We start from the raw sequence: 22197 nt of genomic DNA, 5'->3' as shown, positions 1-22197 counted from the left end.
TCTGTGCTGTAAAGAAAACAATACTTTTAGTTACCTAGCAAAACTACCTATGCTTCCTCAAAAGCTTTTCACAATTACTAAAATTCAGAAATACTTAAATCATTTATCATTAACACAATTACATAACACATTCAAATTATTAAAAATGGAATACTACCTATATGCTAATAGGTAACGGAAGATAAGGAGGTTGATCAGTAGTATGAGAACAGGTGGATGCTTTAATAGCTATTACCAACTCATTACAGTATAGATGCTTATTACGAATCACATTTTCCACTCAATTAACATAATAAAGTTCAAAAGGCAGCCATTCAGCCCATCCCACCCATAGTAGAGCATGATTAATCAGATCTTTTCTTTTTCCTCCAACCCCCCCCACCCACCAGTTGACCCTTACTTTAAGGAATACTAAGTTATTTCCCCACACACTCCTAAAATAAAATCAAACAGTGCTGTTAATATCTCCATCACTCTCAATTCTGCTCAACAGGAATTGATCAGCTTTCTTTTAAAATAAATTGGTCTGAATTAACTTTTTTTCTGGGAATCTATCCTGTGGGAGAAAAGAAGTTTTTCTAATCTCTAATTTTGCTAGAGGCTTGTAAACATTGTACTTGTGTCCTCTAATCCTATGTTAATTGCCCAAATTAAATTAGCTTCCTTACTTCAACCGTATCTATATCTTTATTATAAAATTCAGGTTTACTTTAGATATCTCAGGTTTAATGGCACTGGTCACTCCCGTAAGAAGAACCAGTGTCCCTTTTGTTCAGGAGTTTGCTGTAATACCCGATATCTAGTAATACGATTGCGTAACCCTGGAAAGGGTGGGGTGGGGGTGGGCTGTAACAATGAGACCCCCATTATATGAACTGGATATTATGATCCTCACACATACGTTCACATGCACTTCATCAATTGTGCCGTTGGGAAGATTGGAGAACACTCTGGTGCAATGATGTCAATATAAAGTCAAGATGCTGGTTTATTTTACATGTGACTGAACAGAGTAGCAATTTGACTTCTATAACACTTCTTGTAACATACAAAACAACAAAGTGTGTTACGTTATGCCTGTTAGCAGACTAAAGACTTTTTTAAAAAAAGAACAATTTCTAGCCACCCCTAGATGAAAACTGCCTGCCTCTATCTTAATTTCCTAGGCCTGTCTCTCACAGCGAACTTCTTAACTGGCTGTGACCATTCCAATTTGTTCTTTTTGCAGCCTTTCTGGACAGGAAGTTTGGCAGTTTGACCATAGGCCACTCAGCTGCCTGTTAAAGCAGTTACCAGCCTCTGAAGAGAGGAAGCCTACCAGACAACCCCATACTATGTAAATAAGAACAGGGGTTCTCAACAGGGGTTCTCTCACCATCTCGTGTGAATGCCTGCTGGAAGTCTGAAACAAATTACCCATCATCCCAGATCATTATGGATAACAGTTTCAATAGTTGGCTCATTAACTCTCAGGTGGCATAATTAACATACCAATCCCCTCTATCTCAGTGGCAACAGTTTTCCTCTATCAAGATGACAGCATAGATGCAAAACCTTTGAGAATTAACCCTTAAATATTCTGAACCCGAGTTCACATCAGAAACATATTACAGCTTAAACCAAAAATCCCTGCTAGGTTAAATAGCTAGTAATCCCTATCATGGCACTTTAGTTGATTTGCCAACATTGGCCCAGAATTTCCTGAAACAGCATAACCGGCAAGTTACGCTGAAATCTACTCCGATCTTCCGGTCGACGAGTTATGCCAAATTTCCCGACAATCTCATTATCATACACTGAAATGTAAAAACCCGCGTAAAACATGTGAAAATCAGGATAAACAATCACAGCCCAAGGAAAGCACCAAATTTATGTCAGATTCCTTCTTGAAGTTCCTCCCGATACATGAAAATTAATGTTTGAAGCCATCAAATCATTTCTGCACATTAAGCACAGCGTGTTTAAGAAAATGCAAGTGTGGAAGTTTTTCAAATTATAATGCAAATCATTCTGACGCCATAAAGATGCTTTTAAAGATACAGAAAATAGTGAGGAGAAATTTAAAAAATGCTTAAAATATAAAAATCGCCATAAAACACCTGCCCTGTTACACCTAGGTGTAAATTCAGGGAATTTGCATGAGCTGCACTTATGCCAATTGTCATTGGCATAAATGATAGAGGAAAATCAGGCTTAGCTAAAAATATGGGTGCAAGTCAATTACACCCAAATTTCCTCGATCTATCGCTGATAATAGGCATTACATCTATTTACGCCCTCGTCTCAGCACAAGTTTTCAGGAAATTTCAGGCCATAGTGATAAACCTTCCAAGTTTATAATACATTCAAAAACCTGGTACACAGGAAGTTAGATTTACAAAGAAATCTCCACTGATATGAAGGCTGTGATAGGCTGACATCCATCAGTTATTATAATACCTCATCAGGGGATCCCCAGCTGAATTTGAATGTAATTGTTTAGCCAGTCAGAACACTTTGTGTTCAGGAAAGTGTGATACAAAATAATTCTTAAAGTAAAACCATGAACACTAGGAACTATTCTTTACTATTAGAATAATAATGCAACAACTATCAAAACATTCTTAATGACCAATAATCACATTGATATGGCTAAAAATTGATCTTGAAATTAATTTAAATCTATGGAGTTTTAAAATATACCGCTACATTGAATTTAAAGTCAGTTTTGAAAACAAAAAAAACAAAAAATAATTTTGTCTATATTCAATTTTAACTTCTATGTTGATGCTGGTGATACAAAAAAAGGGATTATGAAAGATTGGGGAACTTTACTAAAAGGGGTGACGGTGGATAGGCAATGGCTAATATTAAAAGAACGTGTGCAGGAATTACAATTATTCATTCCTGTCTGGTGCAAAAATGAGTCTGGCTCAACCATGGCTTACAAAAGAAATTAGGGATAGTATTAGATCCAAAGAGGAGACATATAAAATTGGCAGAAAAAGCAGCAAGCCTGAGGATTGGGAGCAGTTCAGAATTCAACAAAGGACAACAAACTGACTGTAAAAACTTCTATAAATATGTCAAGAGATAAAGATTAGTGAAGACAAATGTAGGTCCCTTACAGTCAGAAATGGGGGCAATTATAATGGGGAACAAAGAAATGGCAGAACAACTAAACACATACTTTGGTTCTGTCTTCACAAAGGTGGACACAAATAACCTCCCAGAAATGTTAGGGAACCAAGGGTCTTGAGAGGGAGGAACTGAAGGGAACCAGTATTAGTAAAAAAAAAAGTGCTAGGGAAATTAACGGGGCTGAAGGCTGACAAATCCCCAATGCCTGATAATCTACATCCCAGAACACTAAAGGAAGTGGCCCTGGAAATAGTGGATGCATTGGTGATCATCTTCCAAAATTCTATAGACTCTGGAACAGTCCCTACAGATTGGAGGGTGGCAAATGTAACCCCACTATTTAAAAAAGGAGGGAGAAAAAACAGGGAATTACAGACCAGTTAGCCTAATATCAGTAGTGGGGAAAATGCTAGAGTCTATTATAAAGGATGTGATAACAGAACACTTGGAAAGCATTAACGGGATTGGACAAAGTCAGCATGGGTTTATGAAAGGGAAATCATGCTTAACAAATCTACTGGAGTTTTTTGAGGGTGTAACTAGTAGAATAGATAGGGGAAAACCAGTGGATGTGGTGTATTTGGATTTTCAGAAGGCTTTTGATAAGGTCCCGCACAAGAGGTTAGTGTGCAAAATTAATGCACATGGGATTGGGGGGAATATACTGGCATGGATTCAGAATTAGTTGACAGACAGGCAACAGAGAGTAGGAATAAATGGGTCTTTTTCAGGGTGGCAGGCAGTGACTAGTGGGGTACCGCAGAGATCAGTGCAGTATTTGGATGAGGGAACTGAATGTAACATTTCCAAGTTTGCAGGCGACACAAAGCTGGGGTGGAATGTGAGCTGTGAGGAGGATGCAAAGAGGCTCCAATGTGATTTAGACAAGTTGGGTGAGTGGGCAAGAACATGGCAGATGCAGTATAACGTGTATAAATGTGGTTATCCACTTTGGTTGTAAAAACAGAAAGGCAGATTATCTCAATGGTGATAGATTGGGAAAAGGGGAGGTGCAACGAGACCTGGGTGTCCTTGTACTCTAGTCGCTGAAAGCGAGCATTCAGGTGCAGCAAGCTGTTAGGATGGCGAATGATACGTTGGCCTTCATTGCAAGAGGATTTGAGTACAGGAGCAAGGATGTCTTACTGCAGTTATAAGTGCCTTGGTGAGACCACATCTGGAGTATTGTGTGCAGTTCTGGTCTCCTTATCTGAGGAAGGATGTCCTTGCCATGGAGGGAGTGCAACGAAGGTTTACCAGACTGATTCCTGGGATGGCAGGACTGATGTATGAGGAGAGATTGGGTCAACTAGGCCTATATTCACTAGAGTTTAGAAGAATGAGAGGTGATCTCATCGAAACATATAAAGTTCTGACAGGGCTAGACAGACTAGATGCAGGGAGGATGTTCCCAATGGCTGGGGAGTCCAGAATCAGGGGTCGCAGTCTCAGGATACGGGGTATGCCATTTAGAACAGAGATGAGGAGAAATATCTTCACTCAGAGGGTGGTGAACCTGTGGAATTCTCTACTACAGAAGGCAGTGGAGGCCAAGTCATTAGATGTATTCAAAAAGGAGATAGATATATTTCTTAATGCTAAAGGGATCAATGGATATGGGGAAAAAGTGGGAACAGGGTACTGAGTTAGACAATCAGCCATGATCATTTTGAATGGCGGAGCAGGCCCGAAGGGCTTACTCTTGCTCCTACTTTCTAATTTTCTAAAACAGGATCGCAGTGTGTCATTTCTCAATGAGGAAAACACATCAGTTCGGTTCCCGACAAGCTGACTACAATGTCGTTCATAAATAAGAATCATTAAGTCGTGGCTTTCAAAAAGGAATTGGATAAATACTTGAAGGGGAAAAAAAACGGCAGGGCTACGGGGAAAGAGCAGGGGAATGGGACTAACTGGATTGCTCTTACAAAGAGCCAGCATGGGCACGATGGACCCAATGGCCTCCTTCTACGCTGACACCATTCTATGACTCTAAGTCAGCTTTTATCAATTTAATTGTTGGGGTTTCCAGTTTTATTTTTAGTATAAGGGAGAAAGTCAGTGGGAAAAAAATTGGACCTAAAAAAACCCAGTAAAGAACTTTTATTTTGAACATTATTTTCTTGTCTGTTAACAATCAGGAGACTAAGAAAAAAAGTTAAACTAAATGAAAATTCACAATTATTTGCACAATTCATAGATTCTTACTAATTCACTACCCAAAAAAAAACAATTTATTGTGGAAATTGGTGAAGGAAGATTTAAATGATCCCTAGTCATAAATGCAAATTGATAAGTTTGAAGACAATCAAATTTTAGGTGTTAAATGGCCAGTTGTTTCAATGACAAACATCCTAAGTCACTGATGAATGACTATTTGTTCCAATGTATTTATGAAAAGGTGCAGTTGTTTACAAGATAATTACAAATGAGAAAGGCCATTCAGCCAAACTCAATTCATCCATCCAGAAAAATAATGAAGTTCCCCCATTCCCTAATTATTTCTTAAATTAATCCGGAGCTTTTGTTTCTGCTACTTTATCCGCACTGCCCCCAGAACACTATAAAAGTCCGATCGCTACCTCCTAACTTATATTCTGTTTTGGTTATGTAATTTAACATTGTGTTGGCTTTGTTGCTTGCTTTACTGCATTGGTTGAGCATGCTCAGCATTGAGTCTACTAAGATATCTGAATCCATGTCATTTCTGTAAATTAACAGCAGCGGTCCCAACACCAAGTCATCCCACTCAGTACTGGCCCCTCCCCTCCACCAACTCTGACATAATTCCTCTAACAAAAACTCGTTTTCTACCCTTCAGCCAGTTTCTAGTCCATTCCCAAAGTTAACCCTGATCCTCCATAGCTTTTCATTTGGGATTTTGTTAGAAGCCTTTTGGAAGAAAAAGTACACCATCTCATAGGGTTTTTCAGTTAACATGGCTTGTCACTTCCCCATAGTTCTTGAGGAAATTAGACAGGATCTTCCCTTCTGAATCCATGTTATTATTGTACAATTAATCCTCAAGTTTACACCTGATAATTGATTCTATTATTTTACACGTAATGGAAGCAAGACTACTGGGTCTGCAGTTGCCGGGTCTGTTTTGTCACCCTTTCGAATATGGTCAAGACACTGGGCTGTTTCCACTCTACTGGTATCTGCCCAGTGTCCACTGATTTCCTCATAATGATAGTCTGCCTAACAAATAATCTCCCTAGTCTTTCTCAGCATTTTAGACAAATACCATTGATCTCTGATATTTGTTTTGAGCACTCTTAGCCTATTAAAGGACTTCCATCCCACTTATACCAAAGTCATTGATGTTACACAGGATATTTCTGTTTGGGGTGGGCATGTTGCTCATGTCTTCCCTAGTGAATAATGGAAGTGATCATTAAGAATATTTACTATTCTGCACTCCTCAGTTTCAAGCTTACTTGCATTTTAAATGTTTTTCACCTCGTCTCTAACTGCCCTTATGGCTGTAGTACTAAAACACATTTTTACTGTTTCATGTAGCCTCAGTTGTTATGCTTTTCTCTAGGTCTCTCATTGCCCTTCTAATCACCCATTTAACATGTTTCTACATTTTCTTGTATTCATCCCAGTGAACCCTGTAGGATTTGTCGAGGTCATGTTTTCCTCTCATTTTTAATGTGTCATTTAGGATCACATTTGTTTAGTATTTATCCTAGTTGTTGTGTTCCAGTCTGAGGGTAATTAAAGGATGGACTCACCTGAGATAGTGACTTTGATTGCCAACTATTTAAGGTCTTTTAGGAAGAGGGTAGGACTACTGATTGACTGGAGCCCTCTATGACAGAGAGGTAGCTGAGAGTTCCTCTTCCAGAGTCATATTGGGAATCCATGACCAGTCAGGGATGTCTGTTTCACAAGTCTGTGCCATCTTAGCCAGGCAGGTATGCTGGACATGGCTATGGCAGGTCTTCAAAGCTGTGGTTTTAAGGTCCATGTTTAAAGAGGAAGTGAGTTGCATATTTGTTGTTTTATAAAGGCACGTAGGAATATATCTCATGTTAAACTGCATAATGTTTAGTTTTATTTACATACAGTAGATAAATTCTTATTGATTCAAAGCTTGTCTCAATTTGACGTGTTTATCCAGTTCATCATTCAAAGGGAGAAGAATTCTGAAGCACTTGGTGCATTCCAGTAATCAAAGCAGTTACGTTCTATATGACAATCCCTGGGGTTTGCTATGGTTCACTGAGATATTGGTCAACAAAAGGTGTACGCCGCACCATAGAAGATGCAAAACTTGCTTACAGGTGTGACTGGTGACACTATACCCAAGAAAACATCTAGCGCAATAATCCAAAAATGGGACCAGTCAACTCTCTAGGGCAGACTCAGTAATTAAGGTACCTGAATGAGTCAATTCTGTAGCAGTCCAAGGCATTGTGGCTGCTGACAGTAAGCTACGCTGGCGCTTCAAACAGTACCTGAAGTAGGTAGGCCTGTTATTAGGAACCGGGATTCTTCCCTCAGCTGCAGATAACCGTACCAAGCTAATGCCCCAACTCGCAACTGGTTCACGGTTAGACAAACAGCTCTGATCAACCATGCCTCAATGCAAACGGAACTTTGACACTTTTTCCTGCTGTTTTCCAGTTTTTGCTGCACTAAGGCGACTATCCGGTTAAAGCGGTACCAGTAATCAGGCGCTCTGCTCGATCGCCACTGATTCTGGCCGGAGCAGATCAGGCTCGGGGCCAGACCCGCGCGAGCGGCTCCCGCCTCCATTTCCAAGCTGCGACCGTCACTCCGCGGTTCTGCCATTACCTATCCGTTTATCAATGTAATGTAATTTCCTACACGTCTCACTCGCTGGCCTTTATTGCCCGGGACCCTCTCAAGCACCGAGTCCGGGTTAATAAACAGTCTAACAGCCGCTACTCACCAACACAGTCATCGCGCCCACAACAACCATTTCAAACCGAAAAAGACCGTTACCAATTTTCGAACCCAAGGTCTGAGTTTCTGATTGGCGCTGGTTTCGATGACGCGATCTCCCGACGGATTGAACGTCACGTCACGCTGGGGACAGATAATGTGTAGTCACGTGGGTGAGCTTGATGGAGAGCAGCTAAAATCGTAAGAGGGTTTCCGTACTGGTATAACAGCTTATACAGTAGAAAACCGACTTAAACACCTGGTGGTGCGTGGTTTTTTTTAAACAAACTATTTTTGTGTTATAAAAAGCTTATGCTGGTTTTGATCTTTTAGAAAAAGCATACGGGATGTATAGCTTTATAAATAGAGGCATAGAGTACAAAAGCAAGGAAGTTATGCTAAACCTTTATAAATCACTGGTTAGGCCTCAGTTGGAGTATTATGTCCAATTCTGGGCACCACACTTTAAGAAGAATGTCAAGGCCTTAGAGAGGGTGTGGAAGAGATTTACCAGAATGATACCAGGGATGAAGTACATCAGTTCTGTGGCGAAACTAGCAAAGCAGCAATTGTTCTCCTTAGAGCAGAGAAGGATAAGTGGAGATTTAATAGAGGTAGTCAAAATTATGAGGGGTTTTGATAGAGTAAACAAGGAGAATCTGTTTTCACTGGTAGGAGGGTCAGCAACCAGATGCCATTAATTTAAGATAATTAGTAAAAGAACCAGAGGGGAGATGAGAATTTTTTTTACTCAGTGAGTTGTTATGAACTGAAATGTACTGCTTGAAAGGCAGGAGGAAGCAGATTCAATAGTAACATTCAAAAGGGAATTGGACATACAGCTGTAAAAGAAAAAAAATGAAGGGCTATGGTCCCACAGTAGGGGAGTGGGACTAATTGGATAGCTCTTTCAAAGAGCTGGCACAGGCACAATGGGTGGAATGGCCTCCTATGCTGTAAGATTCTATGATTCTAAATAGATTGTGTGGTATGATGGGATGGAAGTTGGTATCTTATTTAAAGTGAAAATGTACCTCTGAAAGTGCCCATTGTAACTTAAGAATATCTTGCTAAATTTTTAACATAAAAACCAACTTTTGTGATAAATTAAAATTAGATTAGAGTTTTGTCTTTTTAAATAAGCATCTTTACTGTAACTTCATGAGGTACTTTTTAAAGTTTGTAATTTGCAAAATTGTTGCAAATGGTGCCTGAAATCACAGGATTTATAATTTAAAAAAATACACATACAAAGTGGCACTGGAAGTTGAATTTTGTGTCTTAATGTGGAAATTTGTGGACACTGTAGTTAGAATTAAAATTACAAGTGTGTAATATGGTGCCATTGAATAATGAGATGTGGTTTTGTATCCACAGGTCTTAACACAAAAAAGTAACTTGCATTTATATAGCATCTTTCACAACCTCAAGACGTCCCAAAGTGCTTCACTTTTGTTGTAATGATTGCAAATGTAGTAGCCAATTTGTGCACATCAAGGTCCCATAAACAGCAATGAGATAAATAACCAGATCATCTGTTTGAGTGGTGTTGGTTGAGAGATAATTGTTGGCCAGAGACCGGGAGAACTCGCCTACTATTCTTTAAATAGTGCTATGGGATCTTTTACATCTACCTGAATAGGCAGACTTTGTTTAAGACCTCATCTAAAACAGTGCAGCAATCTCTTGGTATGCACTGAAGTGTCAGCCAAATTATGTGTTTAATTCTTGGAGTGGGGTTTGAACTCATAACCTCTGACTCACAATCTTGGATTAGATGGTGCAGTTAGCTGGTTAAAAATTGAAGGAAATGGGGGTAAAAAAAGAGAAAAATAGATTATGATGATGGTCCAAGATGTAATGAAGTGATGTGGATTTGATTTCCAATTCTGCTGATTTGTTGATCTCTCTTATTTCAGTGGGGTGATACTGAGAAAGAAGCAAGTGCCTCTTCACTAGGAAGGAGGGGAATATTGAACAAGTACTCAACTGTTGCCACTCTTGTACACCTTCAAGCTGCTCCAAGACAAAATTAAGTGGTATATTTGTACAAACAAAATATATTTGAGAACAGCAAATATATTTTGTTTAATGGAATTTACTGTGAAAGAAAATGTGTCTGAATCTAAATATAAATGTACAAAGAAAACTAACTCTTAGTAATGCATTGAAGTATTTTCCTGTTTCCCTGTAGGTGCTAGTATTTAAATGCTGGTACAGAAACAAAGAATTGGATGCATTCAGGGAGGTTAGGATTTTACAACCAATATGGCAAAAGTAGGTCACAATTGGTTAAACCTCCCTCAGGATATATTGCTGGAAGTATTTAGATATCTAACATCTGAGGAAAAGGCCAATGTTCGTGCAACCTGCAAATACTCACAACAGTTAATTGACCATCCTACCTTATGGCTGAACAGTACAATTGTCCTGAAATGTTTACAAAGCTGTAACTCCGATTTTTGGAGAACACTTAGAAAGAGGAGGATAAGATCTGTGGTGATTAAGGAAGCAACACGGAAGCAATGGCAGAAGATGGTGAATTTACTTCCTGATCTGACAGCTGTCACTATTGATGTAAAAATGAACCTAGAAAGTCTATGTGCTTTGAGACCACTTGCAAACTTACAGAAACTACAGCTGAGAAATAGTTTACAAATGCTAGACCAAGAGCTGCTAAGAGAAGTGGCTAACTTCAAACAACTGACTCATTTGGTTTTATGCACTTTGGTATTTGGCCATAACAGTTCTCTGTGCCATCTTTCAGAATTAAAAAAATTGCAAGCATTGACGCTTCACGTCAGACAGAAAAGGCCTTCTTTAGCATCACTTCAGTATATTTTGTTTCGATTGCCAAAGCTGAGAGAGCTATCACTGAGTTCTGTGGACACATGGGAGAATTTATCATTGTGTTTTACTGCACCAGAAATGAAGAAGTCTAAACTATCAGGTAAGAAAAAGACTCTGGGGAAAGAATTGTTCTGGTGATGGTACGAACATATGAAAATGATGGACAGGAAAAGACCCACGTTCTATATAGTTGTGATGTTTCATGCATCACGATACAACCACTCCATACCCACCCGGAGCCATGTAATCTCCTGGGAGAGGTGAAAAACCAGATTTAAAAATCCAGGCCAATTAGGGAAAATAAATCTTGAAAATTCTTCTTCAACCCCTTTTAGGTGATCGAAATTAGTTCAGGAAATCACATTGACCCTGATTTATATTAAAAGGTACCTACTGTAAACACATTTGTGAATGCATTTATGATGTTGCTACACATAGTGACCAGAGCAGTTCTTTCCTCTGTGTAACAAATGTCAAACATAAAACTGGATGAGGAAGGAAAGACATTGCTGCTGTTGAAATTTATTATTATGCTTCAGAGGCAAAACAATGATCATCTTCTGAGTCATAATGTTACATAGTATAATATGTACCAAATAGTGAATATCCAAATATATTGGAAATGGTAGTGTTATGGTACTGGACTAGTAACCCAGAGGTCATAACTACCATGACAAGCTATGAAATTGAATTTAATAAAGCTGGTAATTTGTGGGCTAGTACCAGGGGGAAGATCCCCAACAATAGCCTTCTGCCAGTTACACGGTCAGTGCTGTCAATCTGGGCAATTCACAATGCTTATAACAAGCATGCAGAGACAATCACTGAGGATTTGAGAGAGCGTTGCATGCTGATACATCACTAGAAATTTTGCATGTCCACAAATAAAACCAGAATATACTGAGTGATACGGGAACACAAAGCGGTGGAATGAGCTTGTGGCTTTACTCCCTCATACATCGCGTTCCTGATTCTATCCATGCGACAGTGGTGAGCTGCTGGGTGGATGTTGTGTGCTCCTGACAGGTGGGGGAAAAAATTGGGAGAGAATCATGCAACGCGCGTCTCAGTCATCTCCCAGCGGCCAGTTTCAGCTGGTAGAAGCTTGGCATCAGCGCAGCTAGAAAAGAGAGTGTAGCATAAAGAGTCCATTAGAAAGATAAAAGGGAAAAAATAGATTTAACTTAAAGGAATCTTCTGTCTAAAATTGTTTTTTTTTAGAAAAGCAATAGTAAAATTCTGAGAGTTTTGCTAATGTATCAAATCAGAGAAGCAATGTTCTTGTGACTATCACCTGTGATGTTGCTAGGGAGTCAAGTCTAAGTGTGGTCTTCTGGTGATGTAGGGTTAGAGGGTGGAAAATTAATAGACCAGGGTGTGCAGATATAAGACTTTTAATACGATTTGAATGGTGTCCTCAACTGTGATCTATCTAACCCCATATCCCTTATATATCTGTCTTCAAGAAACCACACAAGATGTACAATAAATATCATGCCATCGTGCTTCCATTCTTGCTTATCGTAACAAAGCTAGAGTATATCCAGCAATGGCTTTTTAAGCTGGATGTGCCTATTTATATAAATCAGACTTCGTGGTCTTAAAAGGATAGCTGAAATTAATACAACTGCACCATAGCAGCAGAATAATACACTGTACATTGTATGGTATAATTCTCCTGTCGTAGTAAAACAACATATCCTCTGACTTACCATGAACAAAGCCATGGGAGAACCATGCTAGTTTAATGAAATTCTGAAAACTGAAGTTCCAGTGTTAATTGGGGAAAAAAAGTTATATAGCATATGAAGCAAAAATAATATGTTTGTGCTTACAGAATGTGACATTTTAGAGCCACTTTGCATTTCACATCTTCAGTTAGAGAAGCTGAGTCTTTTGAATAGCATCAATGGTCCACTGTCAGATGAAGCACTCAAGCAACTGTCGAATGTCTGTAGCCTTTCGGTGAGCCTCAGCAGGCCCCGCGTTTCAATGAAAAGCAATTTTTTGCACAGCATGTTGGAGAACTTGCCAAGTATTACCGAATTGGAACTTTCCTGTAAGTAGACTTTTGCAAATATACTTACCTCATGTAGCAATTCCATTTAAAGTAAGGAATGTGGTAAAATCTAGTGTGTCTCCTAATATTCAAAGTTACTTTTGATATTTCCTTATGACCGATGTCCTGGTGAATATGTGTTTACAATAAGACACGTACCTGGATTGTATTCTATTTTTGGCTGTTTCACTGTGCATCTGCTACATTTTAAAATTCACTTGCAGTGTTGCTATTTTTGTGAGGTTTTTTTTATAATCATTGATCATGATTCTAATTAAAGGGTCGGTGTATTCTACAGAACTGCTGAACAATTCGAAGTGCTTCAAAGGGACGCAACTGTACACTTGCCAGTGTCTGTCATTTTTTTAACCAAGTCTTATCCTTTAGACTGCTAGATGAAGGAAGCCTAGAAGACATTTTAGCCTAGAATTTCTGATTGGCATTATTATAACAGTGACTTTTACACCATTTAACATCCATAATAACTTGCATTTATAAAGCTCCTTAAACGCTGGGGAAAAAAAGGCTCAAGGCACTTCACAAAGGCATAAGGAAGAAATTGATGCCGAGCCAAAGAGGAGGTGGAGAGGCAGAGGGTTTTAGGGAGGGAATTCTAGAGCATGGGACCTAGTCATCTGAAGGCACAGCCACCAATGGTGAGGTGATGGGAGGGGGAATACACAAGAGGGCAGTGTCAGAGGAACAGAGAATTTGGCCGGTGGTGGGGGGAGGGAGGGAAGCTGGTAGGGCAATAGGGAGTTAGAGATAGAGAAGGGGGCCAAAGGATAGTTCATTCGTTTTAAACAGATTAATGATGGCATTAAAATAATACTCAAAAGAAAATCTAGGCTTTTGTGTAGAACCTTCCCAGGCAGAAAGTTTTAGTGACAACCCAAGATTACCATAAAATAGATCTTTGTGATGTCACATCAGGAGTAGTTATACAGAAAATATTTCTACGTATGAACATACGAATTAAGAGCAGGAGTAGGCCATTTGATAAGATCATGATGTGGAGATGCCGGTGATGGACTGGTGTGGACAAATGTACGGAGTCATACAACACCAGGTTTTAGTCCAACAGCTTTATTTGAAATCACACGCTTTCGGAGCTTTGCTTCTTCGTCAGGTGAGTGAAGGGTTCCATAAATAGTCAGAGAACAATGCCTGGTGATTACAGATAATCTTTCTAACGGCCCGTTATCACACCTCGGCAGAGAGATAATCACAGCAATCAAAGGAGTGGATGGTGTTCAGACAGGTTGGTCAGGGACACGTTACATCCAAGAATACTGAATACACAAGGGGTCAGATAACAAAGACAGAGAGAGAGAGAGAGAGACCTGAAAGGCAGAGAGAGAGAGAGAGAGAGAGAGAGAGAGAAAATGACCAGTTGTATTAAAAACAGATAACTTTTTTTCGCTGGTGGGGTTTGATGGAGATTCGTGTGTCCATTCTTGGACACACGAATCTCCATCAAAGACGGGCACCTCAGCACCTCACTCTACCGCAAGCCCACAGACAACCTCACGATGCTCCACTTTTCCAGCTTCCACCCTAACCACGTCAGAGGCCATCCCCTATGGACAGGCCCTGCGAATACACAGGATCTGCTCAGACGAGGAGGAACGCGATGGACACCTACAGACGCTGAAAGACGCCCTTGTAAGAATGGGATATGACGCTCGACTCGTCGATCGACAGTTCCGACGGGCCACAGCGAAAAATTGCATAGACCTCAGAAGACTAACACGGAACGCAACCAACAGAGTACCCTTCGTCGTGCAGTACTTCCCCGGAGTGGAGAAACTACGCCATGTTCTTCGCAGCCTTCAACATTTCATCGATGACGATGAACACCTCGCTAAGGCCATCCGCACGCCTCCACTACTCGCCTTCAAACAGCCACCTAACCTCCAACAGACCATCGTTCGCAGCAAATTACCCAGCTTTCAGGAGAACAGCGTCCACGACACCACACAACCCTGCCACGGCAACCTCTGCAAGACATGCCAGATCGACACAGATACCACCATCACACGAGAGGACACCACCCACCAGGTACATGATTCATACTCCTGTGACACGGCCAATGTTGTCTACTTCATACGTTGCAGGAAAGGATGCCCCAGAGCATGGTACATCGGCGAGACCATGCAGACACTGCGACAACGGATGAACGGACACCGCACAACAATCGCCAGACAGGAGGGTTCCCTCTCAGTCGGGGAACATTTCAGCAGTCAAGGACATTCAGCCTCCGATCTTCGGGTAAGCGTTCTCCAAGGCGGCCTTCGAGACACACGACGACGCAAAATCGTCGAGCAGAAATTGATAGCCAAGTTCCGCAGCCATGAGGACGGCCTCAACCGGGATCTTGGGTTCATGTCACGCTACATGTAACCCCACCAGCGAAAAAAAAAGTTATCTTTTTAATACAACTGGTCATTCTCTCTCTCTCTCTCTCTCTCTGCCTTTCGGCTCTCTCTCTCTCTCTCTGTCTTTGTTATCTGACCCCTTGTGTATTCAGTATTCTTGGATGTAACGGGTCCCTGACCAACCTGTCTGAACACCATCCACTCCTTTGATTGCTGTGATTATCTCCCTGCTGAGGTGTGATAACGGGCCGTTGGAAAGATTATCTGTAATCATCAGGCATTGTTCTCTGACTATATATGCAGTGCCTTTATGGAACCCTTCACTCACCTGACGAAGGAGCAAAGCTCCGAAAGCTTGTGATTTCAAATAAAGCTGTTGGACTATAACCCGGTGTTGTACGACTCCGTACATTGATAAGATCATGGCTGATCTGATGGCGACCTCAACCCTACTTTCCCATCTACCTACTATAACCTTTGATTCCCTTGTTAATCAGAAATCTAACTAACTCAGCCTTAAAAATATTCAATGATCCTACCTCCACCGCTCTCTGGGGAAGGGAGCTCCACAGACTCGTGACCCTCTGAGGGAGAAAATTTCTCCTCAACTCCGTCTTAAATGGAAGACCCCTTATTTTAAAATTGTGGCCCCTAGTTCTAGACTCTCCCACAAGGGGAAACATCCTCTCAGCATCTACCCCTTCTAGTCCCCTCAGGATCTTATGTTTCAATAAGATCACCTCTCATTCTTCTAAACTCCAGTGTATACAGGCCCAACTTGTCCAACCTTCCATCATAAGATAACCTCCTCATCCCAGGAATCAGTGAACCTTCTCTGAACCGCCTCCAAAGCAATTATGTCCTTTTTTTAAATAAGGAGACCAAAACTGCACACAGTATTCTAGATGTGGTCTCACCAATGCCTTGTACAACTGTAGCAAAACATCCCTTCTTCAATATTCCATTCCCCTCGAAGTAATCCTGCTGAATGTGAAAGATAAATACGAAGAATTAGGAGGGTGTAGTGAAGGTAGGCAATCCAGCTTTATCCCTCTGAGGTTTTTCCTTAACTTCGTCCCCTCAAAACCAATAAACTATTTCTTAGGTGAAAAAGAAGCCTATCAATTCCTAGACATCTTCTAATCCTACCGTCAGTCTAGTCTCTAGGTGGTGCAAGAAAGCAACCCAGGCGACTCATCTATTTTAATTTTAATTTTATTTTTTTCTCTCTTTTTCCCTGCTATCGCCCTGTGGACAATTGCTTCATTCACACTTGGTATCTTCCCTCATGGTAAGATTGGGAACTTGCTCCGGGGAACAATTTCCACATTCTTCGGCTTCCATTCTATTGTGAATTAGAGCAGAAATGTGTTGCACCATGTAGTTGGAAGAATTCGGTTTGTCCTGCTTGAATCTTGCCTCCTGTAGGCAGGTGACATTTAGGCAACATTGAAGCCCAAACCGTTCTGGTATCATAGTTGGGGAAGTGGTAGTGAATGGCCTGAAAATGGAAGAGAAGGTTTTTCAAAAACAATTTGTAAATGACAGAATATCCAGAGTTTGAAATATTAAAACCTATGGCCTAAGGCCTGAATTACTTAGACTTAAGAAGGAGATGAGCTGTGTTGTAACTATTTCATCATGTGTTTCAGTTCCCCTCTAGTGTACATATGTAGGGTTGGTCGTTGGTTCAGAGAAAGTTGTATTTTTTCAAATGTTTGGAACTACTGTATATGTTTATGGGTTCAATTTTGAATGGTAAGCATTCTGTAAAGTTGAATGCTGAAAATCTTAATTAAAAATGGGAAATGCTTGAAATGAACCACAAGTGATTAATCATTTGAAAGAGAAATGAGAAAGAATTTTCAGTTATATAGCACCTTATCACATCTTCATGAGGTTCCAAAGTGCTTTACAATCAATGGGTTATTTTTGAAATGCAGGCACCATTATATAGACAAACACAGCAGTCAATTTGTGCACAACAAATGAGACAGATAATTTGATTATTTATATCTAATGGTGTTGGTTGAGGGATGAATGTTGACAGAACATGAGGACAACTCCTAGCTTTTCTTTAAATAGTGACATAAAATTGTTTAGATTCACCTGAGCAGATAAACAGGGTCTCAGTTTAACGTATCATTTAAAAGACACCACTTCCAAAACACTCTCACTGCACTGAAGTGCCAGCCTAAATTATGTTCAAAAGTCCTGGAGTTTGGCTTGAACTCACAACCTTCTGACTCAAAAGTAAGAGTATTACCAACTGACCCGAGCTCAAAAGAAGGTTAACATTTTGGGTGCGACCTTTCATCACCATTTCTGAAGATGAAATGTTAACTTGCTTTTCTCTTTCAGGTGCTGATTTGACCTAGCTGTGTGTGTCCAGTATTTCCTTTTTTTTAAGTAGTCAAACTGAAAAATTACAAAAGTGCTACATTTCAACATACTATATGCTCTTTTTCTTTGGCTACTGACTTTACAAGAAATATGTAAGATAAGTGCAGTTTCAAAGGAAAATTTTTCAAATGGATTCATCCATATGTAATTTTTATATTAAATTATGTACCTTACCAGGGACTGGACCTCTTGCTGAATATGTGAAAATTTTACCTTCAGACCTCACAAGCTTGGATTTGATAAATACAAGACTCTCTGATGTTGATGTGCAGCTTCTATCTGATTCTTCAGGAAAAACTCTTAAACATCTAGGCCTGGTACTGTGCAGTGGTATTACTGAAATAATCTTAAAGCGACTTCCAAAACAGTTTCCTTTTCTGCAGACCCTTGACCTTAGGTAAATTACATTATACCTGTATTAATCAACGCCAAATGTAATGTCACGTGGTTATGTACTTTATGTATGTGCAAGTGGATGATTCAGAGTGTTTTTCCCACTGAGGCTAATTTGATGCCCACCTTTGCTGAGAAAGCTAACTCTCCAAAGACTAGGGTTCAAACCTGGCATTGTCTGTATGGCTGTGTGCCTCACCAGCATGATGCATTTACCACTAAGCCATTGGGGAAGCCGTGGCTCGACAGCTGTTTTTAAATAAAGGCGGTTTTATTAACTTAGAAAAGTACCTTCTATTGCACCAGACAAGGTTGAGAGAAGTTTATGGCTGTTTAATTTAGAAGAACCAAACATCTCAATGATTCCCTCTAAATCTTTTCAAGATAGCAATTTTATGTGAAAGTAAATAAGTTAAAATAATCTTTTGGGGGTGGGGGGCGTGGGGAAACAACAGGCCAGCAGTGGCCCGAAAGATTTTTGTGGGCCTTGAGGAGCACCTTTGGCCCCACAAAAATATTCAAAATTTAAAAAAAACAAAACCAAAAAACCCCGTAGCGTTTTTGGAGAGGCCTCCAGCAGTTCCTTTTTAAGGATTGCTGGTTAGGCCTTTCAGTGCCTGGAAGAAGTGGGACTGGCATATTTCCCATTTCCCCTTGAAAGTCACAATCAGGATCCTAAAACAGGCATAGGACCCCGATTTGCATTTTTAAACATCCTCCTGCTTGTTTTGGTGGGAATGCAGGCCCATTTACAGGCCTGCTTGAAGGTTGATTCTGGGTGCACCGGGTCTAGCTGTAATGCGCCAGGCATCACAAGTGTGGGGCAAACTTGATGGACCAGTTGGTCCTTTCTTGCCTGCCATTCTCGTATGTTCGTATGTAAACGATTAGGAATCAATTCTAGTAGTGGAATATAGAAACATAGAAAACAGGAGCAGGTGTAGGCCATTCGGCCCTTTGAGCCTTCTCCGCCATTCAATATGATCATGGCTGATCCCTTATCTCAATACCATATTCCTGCTCTCTCCCCATACCCCTTGATGCCTTTTGTGTCTAGAAATCTATCCAGCTCCTTCTTAAATATATTCAGTGACTTGGCCTCCACAGCCTTCTATGGTAGAGAATTCCACAGGTTCACCACCCTCTGAGTGAAGAAATTTCTCCTCATCTCAGTCCTAAATGTCCTACCCCGTATCTTGAGACTTTGACCCCTTGTTCTGGATCCCACAGCAGGGGAAACATCCTCCCTGCATCCAATCTGTCTAGCCTTGACAGAATTTTATATGTTTCAATGAGATCCCCTCTCATTCTTCTAAACCTGAGTGAATACAGGCTGAGTCGACCCAATCTCTCCTCGTACGACAGTCCTGCCATCCCAGGAATCAGTCTGGTGAACCTTCGCTGCATTCCCTCTATGGCAAATATATCCTTTCTTAGTTAAGGAGACCAAAACTGCACACAATACTCCAAGTGTGGTCTCACCAAGGCCCTGTATAGCTGCAGTAAACATCCTTGCTCCTGTACTCAAATTCTCTTGCAATGAAGGCCAACATACCATTTGCCTTCCTAACTGCTTGCTGCATCTGCATGTTTGCTTTCAGTGACTGGTGTATAAGGACACCCAGGTCCCTTTTGTGCATCAACATTTCCCAATCTATCACCATTTAACTCTGCCTTTCTGTTTTTCCTTCTGAAGTGGATAACTTCACATTTATCCACATTATACTGAATCTGCTGTGTATTTTCCCACTCACTCAACTTGTCTAAATCGCCTTGAAGCCTCTTTGCATCCTCCTCACAACTCACGATCCCACCTAGTTTTGTGTCGTTAGCAAACTTGGAAATATTACATTTGAATAGAATGGGGCTTTCCTGGATTACCAATTTATTTTGGAAGTTCTTTACTAAGCAGTTGCTTAACTTTATAAATGAAGGATAAAATACTATCAAAAGCTTTCAAATAAGAAAATTCTTCAGTTTGCTATAGTTTCCGAAAATTCTTACTAAACTGCATGATTTTTTGCCTTTTTCTAGTGGGTGTAGGTTGTTGAAACCGGACCTTTTATTTGGCTTAGTGAAGCTGGCATTTCTAAAGGAAATCGTAATTTCAGACAATCCACATCTAACAGACGTAATAATGAAGCAGTTTCGGACTTTAACTGACAACAGAGTGCACGTGGCTCAGAAGAACAAGAGAAATTGCAACAGATGTGATTGCATATTTTATTCTCAGTCCTTGAGTTGACGAACGAGAAAACATTTTCGTGCATGAGCTTGGCTGAGAACTCAAGAAATGTAGTGCACATGATCAAGATTGGACTGGATTGACAGTTTTATCTTTAAACTGCTGAGGGGCGAAAGCCCATAAAAACGGTGGACTCTTTAAATTTGAGGTCTGCATTATCTTACAGTGGAGAAAAATAAGGTATACAGTATTTGCAATTAAGATGTGTTTGCTTTAGAATAGAATATAGTTATATCTGGGATTTTTAAGTATCAAATGTATTTATATATTTTTTGAGTAGAAAAATGCCAATTGTCACAAGTCATAATCGTGTATAATGTAATGTCCTTTCACAATATTAAATCTGTTACCATTGTATTTTTTATTTCTCATTCTAAATTGGGTATACATGACCAGCAGGGGGAACTCTTGCTCAAGATACAAATGCACCAATGTGACTTCAAAGCCCCAAACACATTTTAGGAATATTGAATATAAAAACAAGTTGTCAGGTTTTCAAAATGATTTTTTTTCTTGTTTTGTAGGGAATCTTTACTTGACATAAATAGGATTGATAAAACTTTTGGAGAATATTAGCAAAATATACAGGGCCATTTAAAAAAAAAATCTGCAGAAAAATGGCATTCTTCTGCCTATCGACAAGAAACCTGGAAACATGTTTTCTATTAAAAAGCACGAGGAGGCAATAAGACAGACAATGGGAATTTTATTACACAATGCTTTTAATAGAGAGCAGACTTACCTGTTACCTGCTATATGATGCTAATGTTCATTGCCACACACTGAGTTAATGGATAGAGGCCTCAGCAACAGTTGAAGCAGTATTGATGACTGATGGAGTGGCTTAAACTTTACCTTAACTTTTGATTTCTGCAGGCTGTTTTAATGGCCAGTTTGAGTGCCACAAGTCATTTCATTTAGTATCAGTGTGACAGATGAACCTTTTTAATGTGGTAGGATAGTTTTAAGAGTGCATCTTACAGGCTTAGTTCCAACCCACAAGGTTTTAACTCATCAGCTTTTGGGTTCTTGATCTCAGCCATTCGATGTCTGTAAAGGCATTGTGCAGAGGTCAGGCCACAGGTAAGAAGGGACAATCAGTAACCTTGGACTAATCTTTTGAGCTTCCTGTTAGGTCATTGGTCATCTGCTAGGAAATAGTGCATTTCATAGAGCAAGAGAGGCTCTGTAATATATAATTGAAAGGGCCAATCCATTTCTTTTCCCCTTATTTTACTTTTAGAATTTGAGTAGATAAGTTCTAAGCTAATAAGAATAAATTTGTACATGATCTATGGAAAACCACACTTGCTTTTCTGTTGATCCTGGGCTAAGCATAGTTTAGCTGAATAAATTTGTATCTACTGCCTCAAAATAGTTATAAGGTACTGTCAAACATACCCTTCTGTAATGTACCAGACTTCCATGTGGTATATCATTGCTGTATTGATTTTTTTTAAAGAGTAAATCTTCCTTTCTATTTAAAAAAAACTTCTCCCTTTTGCCCTAATTGTGTCTCTCCGTACAATACACCATTCATCCCCAAGAGGGCAGCCACAACACTCCTTAGTGTCTCTCAACTGGCAAGTGATTCTCCCTCTAATTTTGCATCTTTCCCTACGGGCCAGTGATTGGCATTGGCTGAGATTAGAATTGAGGTATAGGGGAATTATGCCCATGGGCTGCTACACCATGGCACTGCTGGTTGGTGCCTCTGCTGCCGCTAATGTGATATAAAAGCTTGGGTATTGAAGGAAGACTGTTGTTGACGAGATCAGATTGGATGAGGAAGGCCTTTCGGCCCATTTTAATTCATCTATCCAGAGGGATCC

The 22197-nt window shown here is 40.1% G+C and overlaps 1 protein-coding gene across 4 annotated transcripts; it reads left to right on the top strand.

Annotated features, from left to right (window-relative positions):
* Nucleotides 1–8208: 8208 nt before the first annotated feature.
* Nucleotides 8209–21821, top strand: im:7136021 (F-box/LRR-repeat protein 15). Of its 4 annotated transcripts, none has more exons than XM_067991850.1 (5): nucleotides 8209–8302; nucleotides 10805–10987; nucleotides 12725–12946; nucleotides 17905–18124; nucleotides 20155–21821. In XM_067991850.1, exons 2-5 carry the CDS (start codon nucleotides 10966–10968, stop codon nucleotides 20363–20365), a joined length of 675 nt encoding a protein of 224 aa, XP_067847951.1. In that variant the 5' UTR covers nucleotides 8209–8302; nucleotides 10805–10965; the 3' UTR covers nucleotides 20366–21821. The 4 variants fall into 4 exon arrangements, with proteins under 4 accessions (XP_067847951.1, XP_067847949.1, XP_067847950.1 ...); XM_067991848.1 differs by having other exon boundaries at nucleotides 10232–10987; XM_067991849.1 differs by having other exon boundaries at nucleotides 9957–10987; nucleotides 17947–18124.
* The last annotated feature ends 376 nt before the right edge of the window (nucleotides 21822–22197 follow it).

This window comes from Heptranchias perlo, chromosome 10 (genome assembly GCF_035084215.1).
Source record: "Heptranchias perlo isolate sHepPer1 chromosome 10, sHepPer1.hap1, whole genome shotgun sequence".
Taxonomy (NCBI): domain Eukaryota; kingdom Metazoa; phylum Chordata; class Chondrichthyes; order Hexanchiformes; family Hexanchidae; genus Heptranchias; species Heptranchias perlo.
Note: the sequence above shows the minus strand (reverse complement) of the source record. Positions and strands in the feature narration are given on the sequence as shown.